The sequence below is a fragment of the Aethina tumida genome, chromosome 1 (genome assembly GCF_024364675.1).
Source record: "Aethina tumida isolate Nest 87 chromosome 1, icAetTumi1.1, whole genome shotgun sequence".
NCBI lineage: Eukaryota > Metazoa > Arthropoda > Insecta > Coleoptera > Nitidulidae > Aethina > Aethina tumida.
Genome location: NC_065435.1, coordinates 42,981,916 through 43,002,543, shown reverse-complemented (window position 1 = coordinate 43,002,543; position 20,628 = coordinate 42,981,916). Strand labels below are relative to the sequence as shown.

Sequence of the window (20,628 nt, the reverse complement as noted above, 5' to 3'; positions counted from 1 at the left end):
TACTATATAAAAATGAATTTTCCACCATCGGATTTACATTTACATTTAGAGATTTTGTGGTCGGATGTGTCTCTCCACAGATCGAAAGCTTTTTCGTTATTGTTCGTCTGGATGATATAATTTATTATTAATTAGTAGATTCGCTCATTGTTTAGAAGTTTATTTCAATTATTTATTCATTTCTGTTGGCTTCGAAGCAAAAGTGGGTCAAGTCTAAAAATTAGAATCTACTACTTATTTATAATGAGTTTGCATAAGAAAGTTTAAGTTTAAATTTATTGCCATTGAATCTCTTAGACAAAATAGATTTAAAAATATTTTCAATATATACTTTTCCAAGAAATTAACGTATCACCTATAATTTTTAAATAAAATTTTCTATTTAATTAAATACCACCTTATTTGGTGGAGGCTCAATATTTTCCTGACAATAGGACATATCTGTGGCATTTTTGGGAGACGTTGAAGGGACCATCTTAACCATCCGAATAACTTAGAGGATGTGGAAAGTCTTCTACTCGAAATTTGGACTAAAATGAAGTTCAAACCTAGAGTTTGTGTATGAACAGAAGATGTGAGGCTGTCATTCGTAGTAGTGGTGGAAATACACATATTGCGTTCAAATTTTTATTTTTTAGGAATATCAAAATTTGTTAATTTTATTTTTTTTAGAAAAAAAATATTTTTTTTTAGATTTTTTGTAACAATTATAAATAAAAACCTATTTTTAAATAAGAGTCTATACGTTTATTTTTTCCATTTTCAGAAAATATTAATAATAATGAATTATGTTATTATTGGTGTGGTGCCTTAATTTCTTGGGACAGTGTATTTTATTTTGCCCAAAAATATTATTTGAATATCTGGTCAATATGTTAAATTTAAATTACTTTTTGTGTATATTAAAGGCATAAAATCAAACAACATTCCATTTATTATAAAGTTTTTATTTATCATAAACTTATTTTGTGGATTTGAAAACATTTTATTCGAATCATTCTTAATTTATCTGTTATTTAGCATCGTAAAATATCTCAAAGAAGATTTTCTTCTGTAATTGCAATTTTGTATCATGGCAATCTGATTCAACAAGTGAAGTCTTCAAAGACAAATTTACAGTTGAAACCACCAGCCTCAACATTCGAGGGAGCTTACTAATGCTCTTAGAGATGATGAGATCGTTCACTAATTTTATATTTCAAGGGAGGTGGAAGTAAAGTAAAGGGTAGACCCACCAAGTACTGATTGGAAAAATGTAAGGGTTATTATTCTATTTATTTTTTAATTTTGATTGATTTTGTTTTATTAAAACATTTGATGATATTAGTTTTATTACTGATTTGATAATATATTTATTTTATTTTTCTAATAATTCAAATTATCCACTTGAATTTAATTTTACGTTTTACAAATTTGAGGTAAATGAATTTGAAACACCACTGCTTTGAGTCCCTCAAATATTTAACGTCACTCAACGTTTAATTTGGCAAAGCCCTATTAGAAAAAAAACCTAATACACTTTTGCAGTTTGACGTACGCACGTTAATAAAAAAGCAGATGGTTTTCGCACTAAAGAATGTAGTTAAGGTATTTGGAGGGAACGCTCTTTATATATAATTTATCTAGATCGTAACGGTGATGGTTGCTCCGTTATTCCTGGGTCGCAAATTCGGAGAGACGTTTTTGACCCTGCACGCACATTTCGTCTTATTTGTACGCACATTCGATGAGACATTTATGAATTCGTTTCCTCGAGACAGCGATGAACCTTAATCCGACTAAAGCTGCACGTACTCTTAATTAATAATGGAGCTTTTAATAAACTTCAATATAACGGCGTGGTTTGCAAACAAAATGGTTTATTGGCGTAAAAACCCTTGTAACAAAATTAGTACCGAACCAATATCTCATTGACGACACCAAATTAACATCGGTCCTTTTGTTCGCCTATGGCAACTGTTGTTGGTGTATCAATAACACACAATTTCATTTAAATTTCCTAATACCAAGCAGTAATTTATTGTTTAATAATGCAGCGTTGTGACTTCATTTTATCTCGTTATCTGTTTCGCGTCGCTAACGTTTATTAATAGGCCAATACATCAGACCAACCATGCACACTTAGCATCATTCATTTGGTGAAATTTAACAATTAATATCGTTATTATCATATTGTTACACTACATGCAGTGATTTCCATACATTAGCGCGATTCCACCCACCATTTTGGATGTTGGACTGTTGCCTAGTAATTATTGAAGAAGAACAATGGTGGAAAATGAGGAATTCATGTAGGAAATCACGGTAAATTTAAACCATATAATTGCAAATTGTGTGGAAAACTTATTTTCGGGAAATTTTAAACAATTAATTAAAGTTTAAATTTAAATTCTAAAAGGTCGTGGATTTTTTGGTGTGAAATATATTATTAGAGCTCTGTCAATTTAATGTACAAATGTCCAAACATTCATTAGTAATACATACATACAATACATACACACGTACAATCCTCGCACTGAATTGTAAACAAAGTATTGGAAATGGGATTTTTGTGTTTAATTTTAACGGTAATCATTTCAAAAATGCTAGTACAATATTTATCTGTATTCGGATCTTTTAGTTTTTGCCCATTTCACATTAAAGCCTAATTACTTTTTTGCAAAAGTTGTGGGACACCTGCGACGAAAGTAATGTAAAAAAAGGGAAAACAAAGTTTGCACAAAACCCCAAACTGAAATTGCAGACCATAATCCAATAGGATTACACATATTCAGCGAATTAAAAACTAACCACTCTTAACTTTTCTAATTTATATTATACGTGGAAAACCCTTGCGTTTATTTCGTTTGCGGGAAAGTTTTGCCGAGTTGAATAAAATGCTTGAAAGTCTCAATACATTCGCCATTATCACATTTAAACCGGAATAAAGCACTTAAAAGGGCATTCGGATGTGCAATTATCAAGTTTTAGCGAAATCCTGGATGGGGTTTCATGCAGGATGCGTATTAGGATATCACGCAAGGATTAACGTTCAGAACACCCCATTCTCTTCAAATAGTGTCGCGATAAATGTTGAACGAGTTTTATATTACGCCCCCGTTAATTGGTTTTGTTTTAAAGGTGTTATTTCCTTAAACAACCCCGCGAGTCTGTGAACTGCACATTTTAATAGAACAACCGGAACGAATGTATTTTATTAAAAGATTTAATTGAACACTCGGGGCGACGAAAGTAGACCGAATTCAGTGAATCAATTCCGTTCCCATTCACGCTTATCAGGAAATACAATTTGGTGGATTGGAACACAATTTATGTGATTCAGTTTAAAACCTAACAATAATTACTGCCGTGTTATCTACGTACAAATGATTCAAGAGCTGCAAAAGTCTATTAAGCTGTAGCTTGTGTAATCCGCTAATTTTATCTCTGTAGAAAATTATGTGTAGCCAAATTACATATTCCAATCTGGTTGAATGCCACAAATATATGTAGGTCTGTTAGCAAATCTGTTACTAGTGGGGGTAGTACATACGCGTAATTTTCCGTACATATTAAATGATTTGGTTTTGGAAACTGGGTCCCCGGTAACGTTGATGTTAAATCCTCTTCAACATTAGACCGTAAAGCATTCACTCTAACCTTGCGGCTTCAACCGTATTAATGTCGTTTCATTACAGAGCTAATACTGCTCTGCGCTGTCAGACACTCCAGAAGTCATAAAACCACTTTAGATTAGATTTTCATTTCGTTTATTATCCGATTGCAGTGTTAACACATTTAACTTACTCAAACAATGCCGACACACACTGGCGAACAATAGAATTTAAAAAAAATATGTGTAGTAATGGCCTTTATTATGGCGACTTTTTAAAATGTTAAATATTTTAGATGTAACTCTTTTATTTTATGTGACTGTTAAAATAATATTAATTTACCATTTTTGTTTGATACAGTATTATAAACATTACTATATTTTTCTGAAGTGTAAAAAGATTTTTAACGATTAAATGTATGTGTTATTTAATTTAACGTTAAGACTTTGTATAATATCTTTTATGTTTTATAATTTTGGTCCTTTTCCATGGCATACTCGACCGAATATACGATAAGTCTATTTTACTTTAAGCTTCTTGAGTTGCTGTGATGAGTACATTTAAAATTCGTAAAATTTTCATGTCGAATTCGGTTATAAAAGTGATTTATGATATTTTCTATAGGGTTAATATCTGGAGATTAGGATGGACAAGACAAAACATTTACGTTACCCATCATCCCTCACAATTTTGGATTTGTGTTTGGCATCGTTTTCATGTTGAAACAGATTTATTAATAGCATCCTTTCTTAAATATGTGGAAGCAAATTGTTATTTAATATATTCCTGAACATAAATCAGTCTAAGGGGTCTACGCCAGAAAAATTGAAGCATCCCCAGTGAGTATAATAAACTTTTTGTGTAGTTTTGTCCCTGTAGGATATTTAATGTAGGCAGAACCATATTTTTTATATAAATTAAATTTAGTTTTACTGCTAAAATCTAATCATTGCACTAAAAAAAGTTTATAAACTGATCGAAAAAAGTTAAGCATATTGTCTTATTTTAGGACCAAATGATTATTTATTAAAAATTAAAATTGTAATAGTAGAATTGTAATAAAATAAATCAATAAGAAATTAAGCTAAAGGCGACTTAAAATTTATTTTACAAAATAAACAAGAAGTTTTTTTCCCACATAAAATATGAAAAATAGATCATTTTTTAATATCGAATAATTCCGCCTTTGATTCCAGGTATAGCTTGTACCCTACGTGACATACTTCTTATCAGGTGATCCAGATGATTTTGATTCAAATCGTCCCATCTTTTTTGAAGAAGTTGTCTTAATTCTTTGACAGTATGAGCACGGGACTGGTGAGCAATTAATGATCTTCCAAGCATATCCCAGGCATATTCTAAGTGGTTGGGAACAACCCTAGCACTGTGCAGTTTAACGTTGTTGTCCAAAAATCGAAAATTTGGTTCCAAATTCCATCGAAAATGTTCTGCAATATTATCGGTAATGTCTGTCGGTTATCGGTCGCAGAGATCCGTTCTTCCACCTAAAAAAATACCACCCCATACCATTACGGACTCACCTTGGTATGCGTGAGCTTCCTGCATATAATGTGGATTTATTCTTTGACTTGGGGGTCTTCAGACTCATATTAATAAGTAATAAAATAAATTCTCCTAATTTGTCAAGATCATTAAGACAACTAATAATTTGATTAAAAGGTGTCATATGTATTTATTTATTAATAAGATCAAACTATCTACACAAAAATTAAATAAATAAAAACAAAAACATTCTTTGTAAAAATTAAGTTTAATTAAACCTAAACAAGTGTGTATTATGTAAATCCTGTACAGTTTCATGTTTTCTGGATATCAAAAACACATTTAAATCTTCCATAAGACTCCATAAAATATTCTAATGAAGGTAATTCACGTTTACATAAAAACGCACTAAAACTAATTTAATTTACATATAAAATGGCAGGTACATGATAAAATAATAGGGGATCGTAGGTAAGAAACTACGCCCGTAAACGTTATTTAAAAACTGTAACATTTATTATTCATAGGTCTTATCGAGGTTTTCTTTTTGCACCGTTCCAATACGATGCAAAAAAATATCAATCATCTTTAATTCGTTTCAAGAAATAATCCAGTCGCATATCTTGAAAAGCTCTTTAGGTTGGCGAAAGCCTTTTACACTGCGACGTTGGATTCGTGGAAAATTTCTCATCTGTTTCACACATTTTACTTGTACTTTTGCTTAAATTAAATTGCCATTACGCAGACAAAATTCAACTCCGTCATACATAACATTCGATTTAACCGACGAAAATAACACCTGCAGAAACGTCTTTTCATTGAATTATTCAAAACTCTTCCAGATACCGCAAACCGGGATGTATTGCTTAAGAAAATTAAGGAGATTTTAACGGAGGCTTTTCGACGTTTTTGTAATTAAAAATTTATCATAACAAATAGACAAATGTGTATTTCCGTGCCACTCAAGTCGGATTAAAAGTTTTTCATTGCCAGTATCAAGCACAGCAAGTAAACATTGGACCTCTAAACTAAAATTCCCCTTTAAAAATGCATCCACCTAGTAAGGTGAATTTGAGAGTAAGGTAAACAACTGCAAATACTTGACCAGACCCACTGAATTACGAATCAGATGCATTATGTAACTTTAATTCCAGTTGGCTGGTTACCTTATTGCACGTTTGTGACCAGAATAACTTATGTGATAGACATAGGGCAGTTTAAAAATAATTTAGTTTTAAATTTACACATTTTATAAGGCCGGGCCCACTTGGAACTATCCTCGAGAAGGTCGTATGTTTCGCCCGCAAAATTGCCGAAACGTTTTCCACAATCTTTTCCGAGAGGGCCATAAATTTCTTGATTTCGCCCGACGCTCACTCGGCGATTAATTATTATTATCAATTAGCGCACGGTAGTTGCATGTCAAGTCGACGACCCGGACTTCCTCAGCGAGCGCAAAAACGGTCAAAATTGGGCAATTATATCAATAGCATTGTAGCTTTGCGTGCGAAAAATACTCGCAATTTAGCCCCGACGACCAATTTCCCTAACGGCTCCCACAATTAAAGACCCGGTTATCTGGAATAAAAAAATGTGCGAACACTCGTAACGAAAAGTGCATCAATTTTCCGGTCAGTGCGAATCAGTAAATGCATCGCATCAATTTAAGCAAAGTGAAATAACCCGCGCTTGGCATAATCAAGAACCACAATAATCCTGTAATCACGGCGGAATATCGGCCAATGGTGGAACACCTAGTGTGTAATACAGTCCGGTATGTCCGAAGGCACTTTGGACAACGTCGGCCTCATTACATCACAAAATTGCTTTAATTAACAGAGCTTCCCTTTGTCTCCTCGAGTCCCGGTACATTTTCTTACTTTGGACTATCAATTTAGTCACTGCAATTGTGCAATAATTAGAATCTGGTGGAATACTTGCCAAAGTATACTTGCAGGTCCCGTTTTAATTTATGTGTTTTTAGTTAGGCCATTATTTATCTTAGTTGCTGAACAGTGGTGTCTTTAAAGTAAATTGGGCGCAGCCAATTTTTATTTAATATCTATATCTACCACATTTTGTAACTGGTCTTTATTTCACAGAGTCGTAAGTAAGTCAAAACGATTGTCTGTTTGAGGTCTAATTAAAAATTAAAAACACTGTTGGGTAAATTGGAGAAACTTTTTAAAACAGGTCTTTACTTCATATTGCTTTCTTTAGTTTTACTTTCGAACGGAACGAATTATTAAAAGAAACTTTCGATAAGGATATTCAATTTGATTCCGACTTCCTCAATATTTTGCATTTGAGATTTCTGGATAAATTATTGATGGCATAGTTAAAAGTTTGTTCAAAGCTGAATCGTATGATAAAGTATACAGTTGTCTTAGCTGTAAAAGGAGTATATATTACATTAAAATGATAAAATGAAGTTAATTTAAAGAATGTATTTATTAATTAATATTCTTACCAGTAGACTGGTAAATACCACTGGTAAATCTTAACTTCATTAACTTTTTTTAGAGTAATTAGGATGCGTTGGACACGAAAATAGAATATATATATATATATATATATATATATATATATATATATATATATATATATATATATTCTTTTTTCCAATTGTGTCATTCGTCTAATTAATGGTAAATTTGTGTGTTTTAGTTTATCATTCTTTTTAAAGCGTCGTCCAGAACTGGCGGCAAGCTTAATTAAGATGAATATGTTAAGTTTTATGCAATTTTTCAAGATTTTCAACTACACAGTGTGTTTTATGAAGTGGATAATTTAAATTAGTTCAAAAATCGTATCATATCCATTATTTTTAATAATTTCGAAACACCTTTTGAACTTCTTCGTTGATTTCACATTTGAAAATCTTTTTACATGAATTTTCACATCAATTTCATCTCACAGGTTTTCAATTGAATTAAGTTCTGGGTTTTGTATATATACATATACTGGCACTGAAAAATTGGTTCCTAGGCACCGTTAATTTTAATAGGAAGATATGTACAGAAAATTTCTATTTGTTTTTTTTGTGCCCTACAAAAAAGGTATCTTACAATTTTTTTATAACTCCTACCGTTTAGGAGATATCGGAGGTCAGAAATTTCTTTTTTACTTCTAAATTTAAGATAAAATTTCTTATGAACAAAGGAATTCAATTTGTTAAAATTAATAAATTTACAAGAATAAAAACAATTTTTTATTATTTTTTTATATAAAGTGGGGTCGTGAAAAGTTTCTTCCCCTATGATAAATTTTAAATTGCACAAGATATCAACCTCAAACAAAACTATGTAAAATGTTGTTCATCTAATAAACTTGTTACAAATTGATAGGTGTTAAATTACCCAGTACCGTATTGTCAATTATTTTTATAACAGTAATAACAGTTATTTATTACAATTATTATTTGGTATCTTTAAACCACTGGTAATTGTTCAGTAAAACAATTAGAAATGTATCTTTTTCATTTTGCATTAGGTCCCCGGTTCTACGTCTTACACGGTGATCCAGGACGTGGACCAGCTGGAGAAGGCGGTCAGCAAGCTCGAGATAACCGGAGTAGGCGGCATATGGGAGACGATCAGACTGAGATGCGAGGCCAGCTTGTTCTGATTGAACCTGCCAACAGTCTGGAGGTGCAGGTCAAACCCGACATGCCTCAACCGGCATCTGTACTGCTCATGAGATCCAGCATAATGGGTAAATAAACATTTATAATGCGATTAATTAACAGTGAGTATGTGGTTAAAATTTTTCAGATAAGTTGTATAAAATGTAATTTTAAATACTTATCGTCTAGTGCTGTCAATGACCAATAACCCTGTATATCGGCTGCTATGGTATCAGTTTCCATTGAATATAAACAAACATTGTTTTATTTACGTATATTATACCCAACAAATCATAGATTAACAAAAATATCCAGTCAATCTCTCCACAAGTTCATATGGATTTATTGAAAAATAATTTTCATGTCAAAATCGGATTGTGCGGCATTTTCCCAGCAACCTTTTTAATAAAATGGTGTTGAATGAATTTGCTAACCAGGTGTTCTGTAAATTTATCTGTGCGCATCGTAATTTGTTTAAAAAAAAAAATGCATGTATGTACAAAATACAAATTAGACTAAAAGGAATTAGTTTTCAATTAGAGTATTCACACACACTTTTATCAGCGCACCACTAAAGTGCAATTGAATTTGCCCGGCACAAAAACCATTTTCCCGGAGCCCGGAGTATTTTTTTGCGCGAACCGTATCCCGATTTTACAGTGAGCTAAATAATTTAGCAGGTTTTCTGTCACAGGGCTGTTAATAATGAATCAACTCCGACGCTTACAAATCTGCTGTCCTACACATTTCGCTAATTAAATTTGTATCAAATTTTGAATAATACCGTTGTGTGTCTACTTTTTAATTATTTAAGGCGCGACTACCGGAATCGTGTTCGTTCGGTCTGTTAAGAGAAATACATATTAATATTAATTGGGTTTTTGGTGGTTCGGTATAAATTTGCCGGGTTAATTGAATTTTTGTTTTCTTTTTTCCAGCATGGGATCGCTCACAGTTTATGGGTACACATAAATATCTACAAATTCCTGTGAGATTTTCAATGTTTACTTAAGTAAGATCGTTCCGGCACATGTTTCCGTGTATCGGGACTGCAAAACGCAAACACTGTACTTATTAGGAACCCTTCTGTTTTATCAGAACGAAATTTAATTAGGTTTTTTCTCCAATCGCAGCATTCGGCCGAATGGAAATACTGATGTAAATAATGTTTCTTAAAAAGTTTTAAATGGTTTAGGGCCTATATCGCATCCAGAGAGTGCTTTTATAAATCAAAGAAAATATTTCTCAAGAAAACTTTGCTAAATGCGTGTTCAAGTCTAGCCTTACTGTAATATTTCACATCATCCAGTTTTATTATTTTTTGCATCACCGATCCAACTGATAAATAGTACGACAGCGCAATTTAATAAGTCGTAAAGTTTAGTTTATAGTCTATTATCTACTCTAATATCACTTCTCCATGTGTTTTCTGACACAAACAAGGTTCTTATGCCAATTTGGCCACACAACAAGAAAATAATTCACTGGGATTACCGTCATTTTACTACCCACTGGTTTGCCGCTTGCTGTATTTATTTTATTGCATTATATTTGGATTATGATCCCACGGATATGTAAGTTTACATAAAACATTTCCTGGATTATTTGCTGAAATATATAGTATGATATAAATTATTTATAATTATAATGAATACAGCAAACATTTAGAAATGTTCTTTTACATATACACTGTTTCAATTAATTAACGCACCACCTATAATTTTGTAAATATAAATATTTAAAAAGTGTATATTTTTATTTTTCAAATTTTCAGAAAATTATAATAATCAATTATTATTGGTGTGTATTAATTTCTTGGAGCAGTGTACATTAAAGTTTAAATGTTCAAAGAAATTTTGTTAAGTGTCCTTAATATATTTACTATACTTTACATAAATATATTTTTTTCAAATTTCAGTCAAAGTACCAGCGAATTAAAAATAAGACCAACAATTAACAAAAGATTAGACAGTGAGGTTATAAAATACATGGAAATGTTGATTATTTCATTTTCATAAAAACACCTACTATGTTTTCCATTTAAACAAAAAAAATCACGTTAGTAAGTTTGTTTAAACAAAAACCTAACGTTTCCAAGCAACAATATTTTGATGTAACTAAGCAAACAACCTTACTAAATTCTTTTCCGAGATGCAGTAACACCGATCAGTCCAATATTTTTACTCCCGTTTTTTTTTTTCATTTTTGTTGAACTTGTAAGTTTTTTACTCACTTTACCTTCGAAATGCTGCTGTTTAAGAAGAAACCAGCTATTAGTCGTGGGGTACAACCAAAATCCAAATTCACGAAATGGGGAAGTCCAGTCGCAGACATCATATGAACGGATGGACTCGGAACTTTAAGGATCGTGAGGTTAGTACTCTATTATTTGATAATACGTTTTATTTATTGAATTAGTTTTAAACCAGATCACGATTTGGCACTTTGACCTAAAGCGTAATGCGTATGCTTCTTTAACTTTAAAGGCTTTTAAAATCATTTAATGCCACTTTCGCGGATCCGCACAAAATCTGGAATTAGTTTGAAAGTTTTATCGCAAAGGGGGCTATTAACGCAAATAAACTTCTCCATGGCAATTGATATTTGCATAATAAACACTTGTTCCCATAGATAAGTTGTTTATTTAATATTTTAGAAAATGCCTACTATATTTTTAGCATAATTTTCTAATAAATCGTGTAGGTTTGTTTAAACAAAAACGAGACGTTTAAAAACAAAATTCTTGTATCCAAGTAAACGCCATTTCTCATTTAGTATTCGACATGGAGTAATATCGATCGGTTCATTATTTCTTTACTCCATTTTTTGGCTTATTTTGTTGAACATATAAGTTTTTTATTCGCTTTACTTTAGAAATGTGCTTCCGTAGAAGAAATCTGATATTAGTTCACTCAAGAATCATGGGGTGCGACCAAAATTCCGAATGTAAATGTTCCGCACTCAGGCATCAACATCATCAGCAATTCAGAACTGTGCGGTCCGTGAGGTTGGTAGTTTCCTTGGTTAGAATATTTTATTTTTATGTATTTTTTAAGTTTTAATCCTTGCTTTGGTTATGTGAATGTTAAATGGGGATTCCCATACGCTTTACATGACTCTAAAACTTTACATGAATTTAAATTATAAAGGTAGTTACTTGAATTAGTTCGAAACCTAGTTATATAGTAACACGGAAATGTTGATTATTTCATTTATTTGCCAGAACTTATTAAGATTTAAGAAATCAAGTTACATGAAAAAAGTTACCAAGCAAAATTAATTTATGGTATCCAAGTAAACAAAACTTCTGAATTCATTTCCAGCATGTAGTAATTTCATTCAGTTCAGTATTTTTTCGGCCTTTATTTTTTTCTTAATTTGTTGAATACTTTGAATATTTTACTCGTTCTACTTCCAAAATGTGCTTCCTAGGAGAAAATCTGCTGTTAGCTCAAACAATAATGGGTTACTATGAACATCTGCTTGGAATCTACTCGAATTTAGGTATGGACGATTTTTAATCTATTAAGAGATGTATTATATTTTTCAATCCATATTTTCTTCAGTTAAATTTACTTAAACTCTAAACGCTTGTTAAGTTATTAAGAACATTTATTCCCAATCTTTGGTTACATGACCGACATCCATCAATTGTCAGAATCTCCTAAAATTTGATAAAATCAAGTCAGTTTGTATAAACAAAAGCATTTCGTAATCATGTGTTCCTATAGCAACCAGGAAAATTGATTTTCAATTGTCATGAACCCCAAAAATTTGATAAAATCAAGTCAGTTTGTTTAAACAAAAACATTTCGTAACCATGTAAAATTGATGTATCTAAGTAAACGTTTTCTAAATTCATTTTCAATATGCATTAGTTTGAAATCGGTCCTCCATTTCGTTAGTCCAGTTTTTATTATTTGGTTGAACGTATAAGTTTTTTATCTACTCTACTTTAAAAATGTGCTTCCGAAGAAGAAATCTGGTGTTAGTTCGCTCAAAATTCATGGGGCACCACCAAAATCTGAATTGAAGCTACTCGTCTCTTGAAATGATTGATGCCCAAATTAAATTTCTAAGGATTAAGAGGTGCGTACTATTTAGAAGTATTAGATAAGAGGCTTTTATAATTTTTAGTTATATTGCTTAATTATATTATATTTCCTGAATTAGTACTGGATTCTTTTTTTGATTTATAAAAGCTAACTTTTTATTTTATGTATTATATACACACATTCATTTATTTCCAATCCGTAGATACCGATGTAATTATAGCAACCACAGAAATGTTTATCAGTTGTCGGAACCCCATAAAATTTAATAAAATCAAATCAGTTTGTTTAAACAAAAACATTTTGTAACCATGTGTTCTTATAGCAACCACGTAAAAATGTTGATTTTCAATTGTCATAACCCCCTAAAATTTGATAAAATCAAGTTTGTTTGTTTAAACAAAAACATTTCATAACCATATAAAATTGATGTATCTAAGTAAACGTTTTCTAAATTCATTTTCAATATGCATTAGTTTGAAATCGGTCCTCCATTTCGTTAGTCCAGTTTTTTTTATTTGGTTGAACGTATAAGTTTTTTACCTACTCTACTTTAAAAATGTGCTTCCGAAGAAAAAAATGTGGTGTTAGTTCGTTCAAAATTCATGAGGTACCACCAAAATCTGTATGGAAACTATTCGTCTATTGAAATGATTGATGCCCAAATTAAATTTCTAAGGATTAAGAGGTGCGTACTATTTAGAAGTATTAGATAAAGAGGCTTTTATGATTTTTAGTTATATTGCTTAATTATTGATAAAATTTCTATAAACCTACTTTAAGAAACAAAGACAATTTTTCAATTTTCATTACATTAGAACAAAAATATATTAACCTTTATATTTGATTGTGGTTTGCATTTATACTAGTTTTCCTGAATTAGTAGTGGATTCTTTTTTTGATTTATAAAAGCTAACTTTTCGTTTTATGTATTATATACACACATTCATTTATTTCCAATCCGTGGATACCGATATATTTATAGCAACCACAGAAATGTTTATCAGTTGTCGGAACCCCATAAAATTTAATAAATTCAAGTCAGTTTGTTTAAACAAAAACATTTCGTAACCATGTGTCCTTATAGCAACCACGGAAATGTTGATTTTCAATTGTCATAACCCCTAAAATTTGATAAAATCAAGTCAGTTTGTTTAAACAAAAACATTTCGTAACCATGTAAAATTGATGTATCTAAGTAAACGTTTTCTAAATTCATTTTCAATATGCATTAGTTTGAAATCGGTCCTCCATTTCGTTAGTCCAGTTTTTTTTATTTGGTTAAACGTATAAGTTTTTTACCTACTCTACTTTAAAAATGTGCTTCCGAAGAAAAAAATGTGGTGTTAGTTCGTTCAAAATTCATGGGTTACCACCAAAATCTGTATGGAAGCTATTCGTCTCCTGAAATGATTGATGCCCAAATTAAATTTCTAAGGATTAAGAGGTGCGTACTATTTAGAAGTATTAGATAAAGAGGCTTTTATGATTTTTTGTTATATTGCTTAATTATTTGATAAAATTTCTATAAACCTACTTTAAGAAACAAAGACAATTTTTCAATTTTCATTACATTAGAACAAAAATATATTAACCTTTATATTTGATTGTGGTTTGCATTTATACTAGTTTTCCTGAATTAGTAGTGGATTCTTTTTTTGATTTATAAAAGCTAACTTTTCGTTTTATGTATTATGTACACACATTCATTTATTTCCAATCCGTGGATACCGATGTATTTATAGCAACCACAGAAATGTTTATCAGTTGTCGGAACCCCATAAAATTTAATTAAATTCAAGTCAGTTTGTTTAAACAAAAACATTTCGTAACCATGTGTCCTTATAGCAACCACGGAAATGTTGATTTTCAATTGTCATAACCCCTAAAATTTGATAAAATCAAGTCAGTTTGTTTAAACAAAAACATTTCGTAACCATGTAAAATTGATGTATCTAAGTAAACGTTTTCTAAATTCATTTTCAATATGCATTAGTTTGAAATCGGTCCTCCATTTCGTTAGTCCAGTTTTTTTTATTTGGTTAAACGTATAAGTTTTTTACCTACTCTACTTTAAAAATGTGCTTCCGAAGAAAAAAATGTGGTGTTAGTTCGTTCAAAATTCATGAGGTACCACCAAAATCTGTATGGAAACTATTCGTCTATTGAAATGATTGATGCCCAAATTAAATTTCTAAGGATTAAGAGGTGCGTACTATTTAGAAGTATTAGATAAAGAGGCTTTTATGATTTTTAGTTATATTGCTTAATTATTGATAAAATTTCTATAAACCTACTTTAAGAAACAAAGACAATTTTTCAATTTTCATTACATTAGAACAAAAATATATTAACCTTTATATTTGATTGTGGTTTGCATTTATACTAGTTTTCCTGAATTAGTAGTGGATTCTTTTTTTGATTTATAAAAGCTAACTTTTTATTTTATGTATTATATACACACATTCATTTATTTCCAATCCGTAGATACCGATGTAATTATAGCAACCACAGAAATGTTTATCAGTTGTCGGAACCCCATAAAATTTAATAAATTCAAGTCAGTTTGTTTAAACAAAAACATTTCGTAACCATGTGTCCTTATAGCAACCACGGAAATGTTGATTTTCAATTGTCATAACCCCTAAAATTTGATAAAATCAAGTCAGTTTGTTTAAACAAAAACATTTCGTAACCATGTAAAATTGATGTATCTAAGTAAACGTTTTCTAAATTCATTTTCAATATGCATTAGTTTGAAATCGGTCCTCCATTTCGTTAGTCCAGTTTTTTTTATTTGGTTAAACGTATAAGTTTTTTACCTACTCTACTTTAAAAATGTGCTTCCGAAGAAAAAAATGTGGTGTTAGTTCGTTCAAAATTCATGGGTTACCACCAAAATCTGTATGGAAGCTATTCGTCTCCTGAAATGATTGATGCCCAAATTAAATTTCTAAGGATTAAGAGGTGCGTACTATTTAGAAGTATTAGATAAAGAGGCTTTTATAATTTTTTGTTATATTGCTTAATTATTTGATAAAATTTCTATAAACCTACTTTAAGAAACAAAGACAATTTTTCAATTTTCATTACATTAGAACAAAAATATATTAACCTTTATATTTGATTGTGGTTTGCATTTATACTAGTTTTCCTGAATTAGTAGTGGATTCTTTTTTTGATTTATAAAAGCTAACTTTTTGTTTTATGTATTATATACACACATTCAATTATTTCCAATCCGTAGATACCGATGTATTTATAGCAATCACAGAAATGTTTATCAGTTGTCGGAACCCCATAAAATTTAATAAAATCAAATCAGTTTGTTTAAACAAAAACATTTTGTAACCATGTGTTCTTATAGCAACCAGGGAAATGTTGATTTTCAATTGTCATAAACCTCTAAAATTTGATAAAATCAAGTCAGTTTGTTTAAACAAAAACATTTCGTAACCATATAAAATTGATGTATCTAAGTAAACGTTTTCTAAATTCATTTTCAATATGCATTAGTTTGAAATCGGTCCTCCATTTCGTTAGTCCAGTTTTTTTTATTTGGTTGAACGTATAAGTTTTTTACCCACTCTACTTTAAAAATGTGCTTCCGAAGAAAAAAATGTGGTGTTAGTTCGTTCAAAATTCATGAGGTACCACCAAAATCTGTATGGAAGCTATTCGTCTCTTGAAATGATTGACGCCCAAATTAAATTTCTAAGGATTAAGAGGTGCGTACTATTTAGAAGTATTAGATAAAGAGGCTTTTATGATTTTTAGTTATATTGCTTAATTATTTGATAAAATTTCTATAAACCTACTTTAAGAAACAAAGACAATTTTTCAATTTTCATTACATTAGAACAAAAATATATTAACCTTTACATTTGATTGTGGTTTGCATTTATACTAGTTTTCCTGAATTAGTACTGGATTCTTTTTTGATTTATAGAAGCTAACTTTTTATTTTATGTATCATATTCACACATTCATTTATTTCCAATCCGTAGATACCGATGTATTTATAGCAACCACAGAAATGTTTATCAGTTGTCGGAACCCCATAAAATTTAATAAAATCAAGTTTGTTTGTTTAAACAAAAACATTTCGTAACCATGTAAAGTTGATGTATCTAAGTAAACGTTTTCTAAATTCATTTTCAATATGCATTAGTTTGAAATCGGTCCTCCATTTCGTTAGTTCAGTTTTTTTTTATTTGGGTGAACGTATAAGTTTTTTACCAACTCTACTTTAAAAAATGTGCTTCCGAAGAAAAAAATGTGGTGTTAGTTCGTCCAAAATTCATGGGGTACCACCAAAATCTGAATGGGAGCTACTCGTCTCTTGAAATGATTGATGCCCAAATTAAATTTCTAAGGATTAAGAGGTGCGTACTATTTAGAAGTATTAGATAAGAGGTTTTTACGTTTTTTAGTTATATTATTTGGTAACATTTCTATAAACCTACTTTAAGGAACCAAAATAATTTTCCCATTTCCATTATATTGGAACAAACATATATTAACCTTTATATTTGATTGTGGTTTGCATTTATACTAGTTTTCCTTAATTAGTACTGGATTTGTTCGAGTTATAACCTAGTGCGTAGACTTTTTATTTTATGTAGAATACAAATTCATTTATTTTCAATCCTTAGAGACCGATGTTTTTATAGCAACCACAGAAATGTTTATCAATTGTCGGAATCCCATAAAATTTGATAAAATCAAGTCAGTTTGTTTAAACAAAAGCATTTCGTAACCATGTGTTCTTATAGCAACCACGGAAATGTTGATTTTCAATTGTCAAAATCCCAAAAATTTGGTAAAATCAAGTTAGTTTGTTTAAACAAAAGCATTTCGTAACTATGTAAAAATTAAATTGATGTATCTACGTAAACGTTTTCTAAATTCATTTTCAATATGCATTAGTTTGAATCGGTCCTAAGTTTCGTTAGTCCAGTTTTTTATTTGGTTGAACGTATAAGTTTTTTACCTACCTTACTTTAAAAATGTGCTTCCGAAGAAGAAATCAGGTGTTTGACCAAAGTTTCCAGGAAATCTACTCGTATTTTGAAATGACTGATCTTCAAATTAAAGCTATCTGGATTAAGAGGTGTGTAATGTTTAGAAATCTTTAAAAAAGACCTATGTTTCTTAGTTTTCTTACTATTTTTCTTAATAAAATGTCATCAATATTAGTACTTTGATGTGCATACCAAAATTATTAATATATTTTTTGTTTAAATTAAAATATATTTTAAACAATTTATAGTAATCAAGTAGTCAAGTAACTAAACATGCCAAAATTTTAATCAATTGAACATTCCGTTTTTCCTTAAAGCTGAAAAACTTTTGCTTAACCGCAGTATGGCCCCGATCATAAATCTAATATTAACTCATCTAAGAACTTGTATCTCCAACCAAAATCCGAACGTAACCTCCATAATAACCAAATCGACCACCTTGCAGTGCAAATATGTAATCCTAAATATGGTTGTTGTAGTGTTCCTGATGGCCTTAAGTGTCACACTTAGGTATTGGCAAGACCAGAGTATTCAAGCACCACAACTGAGCAGGAGGATGAGGCGACGAGACTTCGTCCTGACAGAGTTGAACGAATACAATGGTGTACGCCGAAAACGGATTTTGGTCGCGGTCGCCGGCGATGTGTTCGATGTCACCGACGATTCAGAGCTGTATGGACCGAACGGTTTGTACAAATCGTTCGGAGGAAGAGACGCCTCCAGGGCACTGGTCACCTCGAACCCTCACAACGTTTGGCTCGACCGGTACGACGATCTGAGGGACCTGTCCACCTCTCAGATGAACGACTTAACGGAATGGAGGCGGGAGTTTGGCGACAGCTTTGAATGTGTCGGGAAACTCATCAGACCAACGGAGCCCCGTACGAGCTACTCAGACGAAGAATCTGACACGTCAGAGTCGGAAGACGACGATTGAAGGGAGTGGTAAAAATTTATATGTTCATAGAAAATTTCCAGTGTGATGATCCTTGAACGCAAAATTTTTGGTATTCATACATACACCTACAGCACTGTTGTATACAATATATATATAATTTTTCGGTTTCTATAATTCTGGGAAAATTATATATAAAGTCACTATGTATCCTACTAGATTTAGTTCCGTTTCTCGTTGTATTCCATTAATATGGCCGCTCAGAACAATCTTTGTTAACATTTAGACAAAACATGCCATTTATATATATCCATAATTTGTGTTACTACCTGTACCATCATCATTAACCATCAGATAGTGCATTTCGTTCCTTTGCTAATTATAATATATCAGTTCTGTCTTTATAATAGTATAATAGTATATTCATATGTATGTATTTATAATAGTGAATGCCTGTTGAAACTAAATATATATCCCCCGGACTTAGACTCATAATTAGATTACTTGTTCTATGGGAACAGTATTCTAGTTGACACTTTTTACTATATTAGTAAATGTTTCTTGATGAGAAAGATCATGTTCACAAATTGCTTAACTTTCTTCTGTTTTTCCATATTTGTTAGTACTGAAAATAGACCCTTATAGAGAGTATTCTGCTTAGAATAGAATAGTTCCGTATTCCGTATGATAGATATTATAGATAGGTATTTAGATATAGTCCAGTTTGTTGTCACAGTTCTGTGTTAATAGTATAGTATAGTATAGTATAGTATAGAATAGTATAGTATAGTATAGTATAGTATAGTATAGTATAGTATAATTTTTTTATAATTAACAATAGATAGTATATGAATGTTGTATATTGATTGTATATCATAGTTATATTTTTCTGGTGGTATATAACTATAGATATACATAACTTTGGCTTACTACCAGAAATTCGATGTATTAATATAAATGTCTTTATTTTTTACTTATACTTTATTAATGATTTATACATTTATTATACTTAATTAAAAAGAATTTATATATACATCAATAATTTCAATTAACATTGTCATAACGGTAGTGTATAATCTAATGTAGTAAAGTACTGCGTCTATAATATATACAAAGCATTGGGTGATGATCGGTGATTAATAAATACTTAGATGTACTTATGTTTACCGTTAATAAATATGTTATTACAAATGGTTTATTTTTTATACAAACATTTTTCAGCAATACTTTCTATACATGAGGGTAAGTATGTAAGTAGGTGAACTAATAAAAAAAAAAGTTGGGAATAAAGCAAAAAATGTGTTTATTTCGTGCAATTCTCCAAATTAGCTTGTCTGGTGGGTATAGTTGAGGTTTACAATACACTGACAAATCCACAAAGAGGCATATTTTAATTTAGAATGCATGAAATGAAAGGCAATTACACTTGTGCCTATTTTCACAAACATTTGTATGTGTTTGCATATCAGGCCTCCCAACTGCAAAACGCGACAAGTCATACATTTTTGGAATTTCAGTTCTGTATACCATTTTATTTGTTTTGTCACGTGCCTACAAATATCTACGTTCTATTTGATTAAATAAAATCGGGCTTCTGATCCAAAGTATAAAGCAAGTCACATGTTTAATATTTGTAAAATATTTTAAACATTTATACAGTGGGGTCGTAAAGTCTCCTCTCCCTGGTTAAATATTAAAGACACTAAAACTGTACTATATTATGCGAATATTCAGCTGAAATATTTTTTGGAAGTATATATTTAAAAGATGCTTGGAAACTTGGCACACGACAATTTTATGTTAAAATTTAGTTGGATTGACATTTTACAGGATTTTTATTCGAGGACGACGTTGAATTTTGTAGTAGTGAATAATTGTTTTTATTAGAATGAATAGTTTTATTGCACTATTGACATGCTATAAAATTGTGAAAAAA

The 20,628-nt window shown here is 30.7% G+C and overlaps 1 protein-coding gene across 11 annotated transcripts; it reads left to right on the top strand.

The window, feature by feature from the left end:
• Positions 1 to 10,875: 10,875 nt before the first annotated feature.
• LOC109595098 (membrane-associated progesterone receptor component 2) lies at positions 10,876 to 19,883 on the top strand. 11 transcript variants are annotated; one of them, XM_020010386.2, is made up of 3 exons: positions 13,266 to 13,383; positions 16,424 to 16,501; positions 18,277 to 19,883. In XM_020010386.2, the coding sequence occupies exon 3, from the start codon at positions 18,285 to 18,287 to the stop codon at positions 18,732 to 18,734; it is 450 nt and encodes a 149-aa protein (XP_019865945.2). In that variant the 5' UTR covers positions 13,266 to 13,383; positions 16,424 to 16,501; positions 18,277 to 18,284; the 3' UTR covers positions 18,735 to 19,883. The 11 variants fall into 11 exon arrangements, with proteins under 11 accessions (XP_019865941.2, XP_019865942.2, XP_019865940.2 ...); XM_020010382.2 differs by lacking the exons at positions 13,266 to 13,383; positions 16,424 to 16,501 and adding an exon at positions 10,876 to 11,094; XM_020010383.2 differs by lacking the exons at positions 13,266 to 13,383; positions 16,424 to 16,501 and adding an exon at positions 11,510 to 11,728.
• Positions 19,884 to 20,628: the final 745 nt, after the last annotated feature.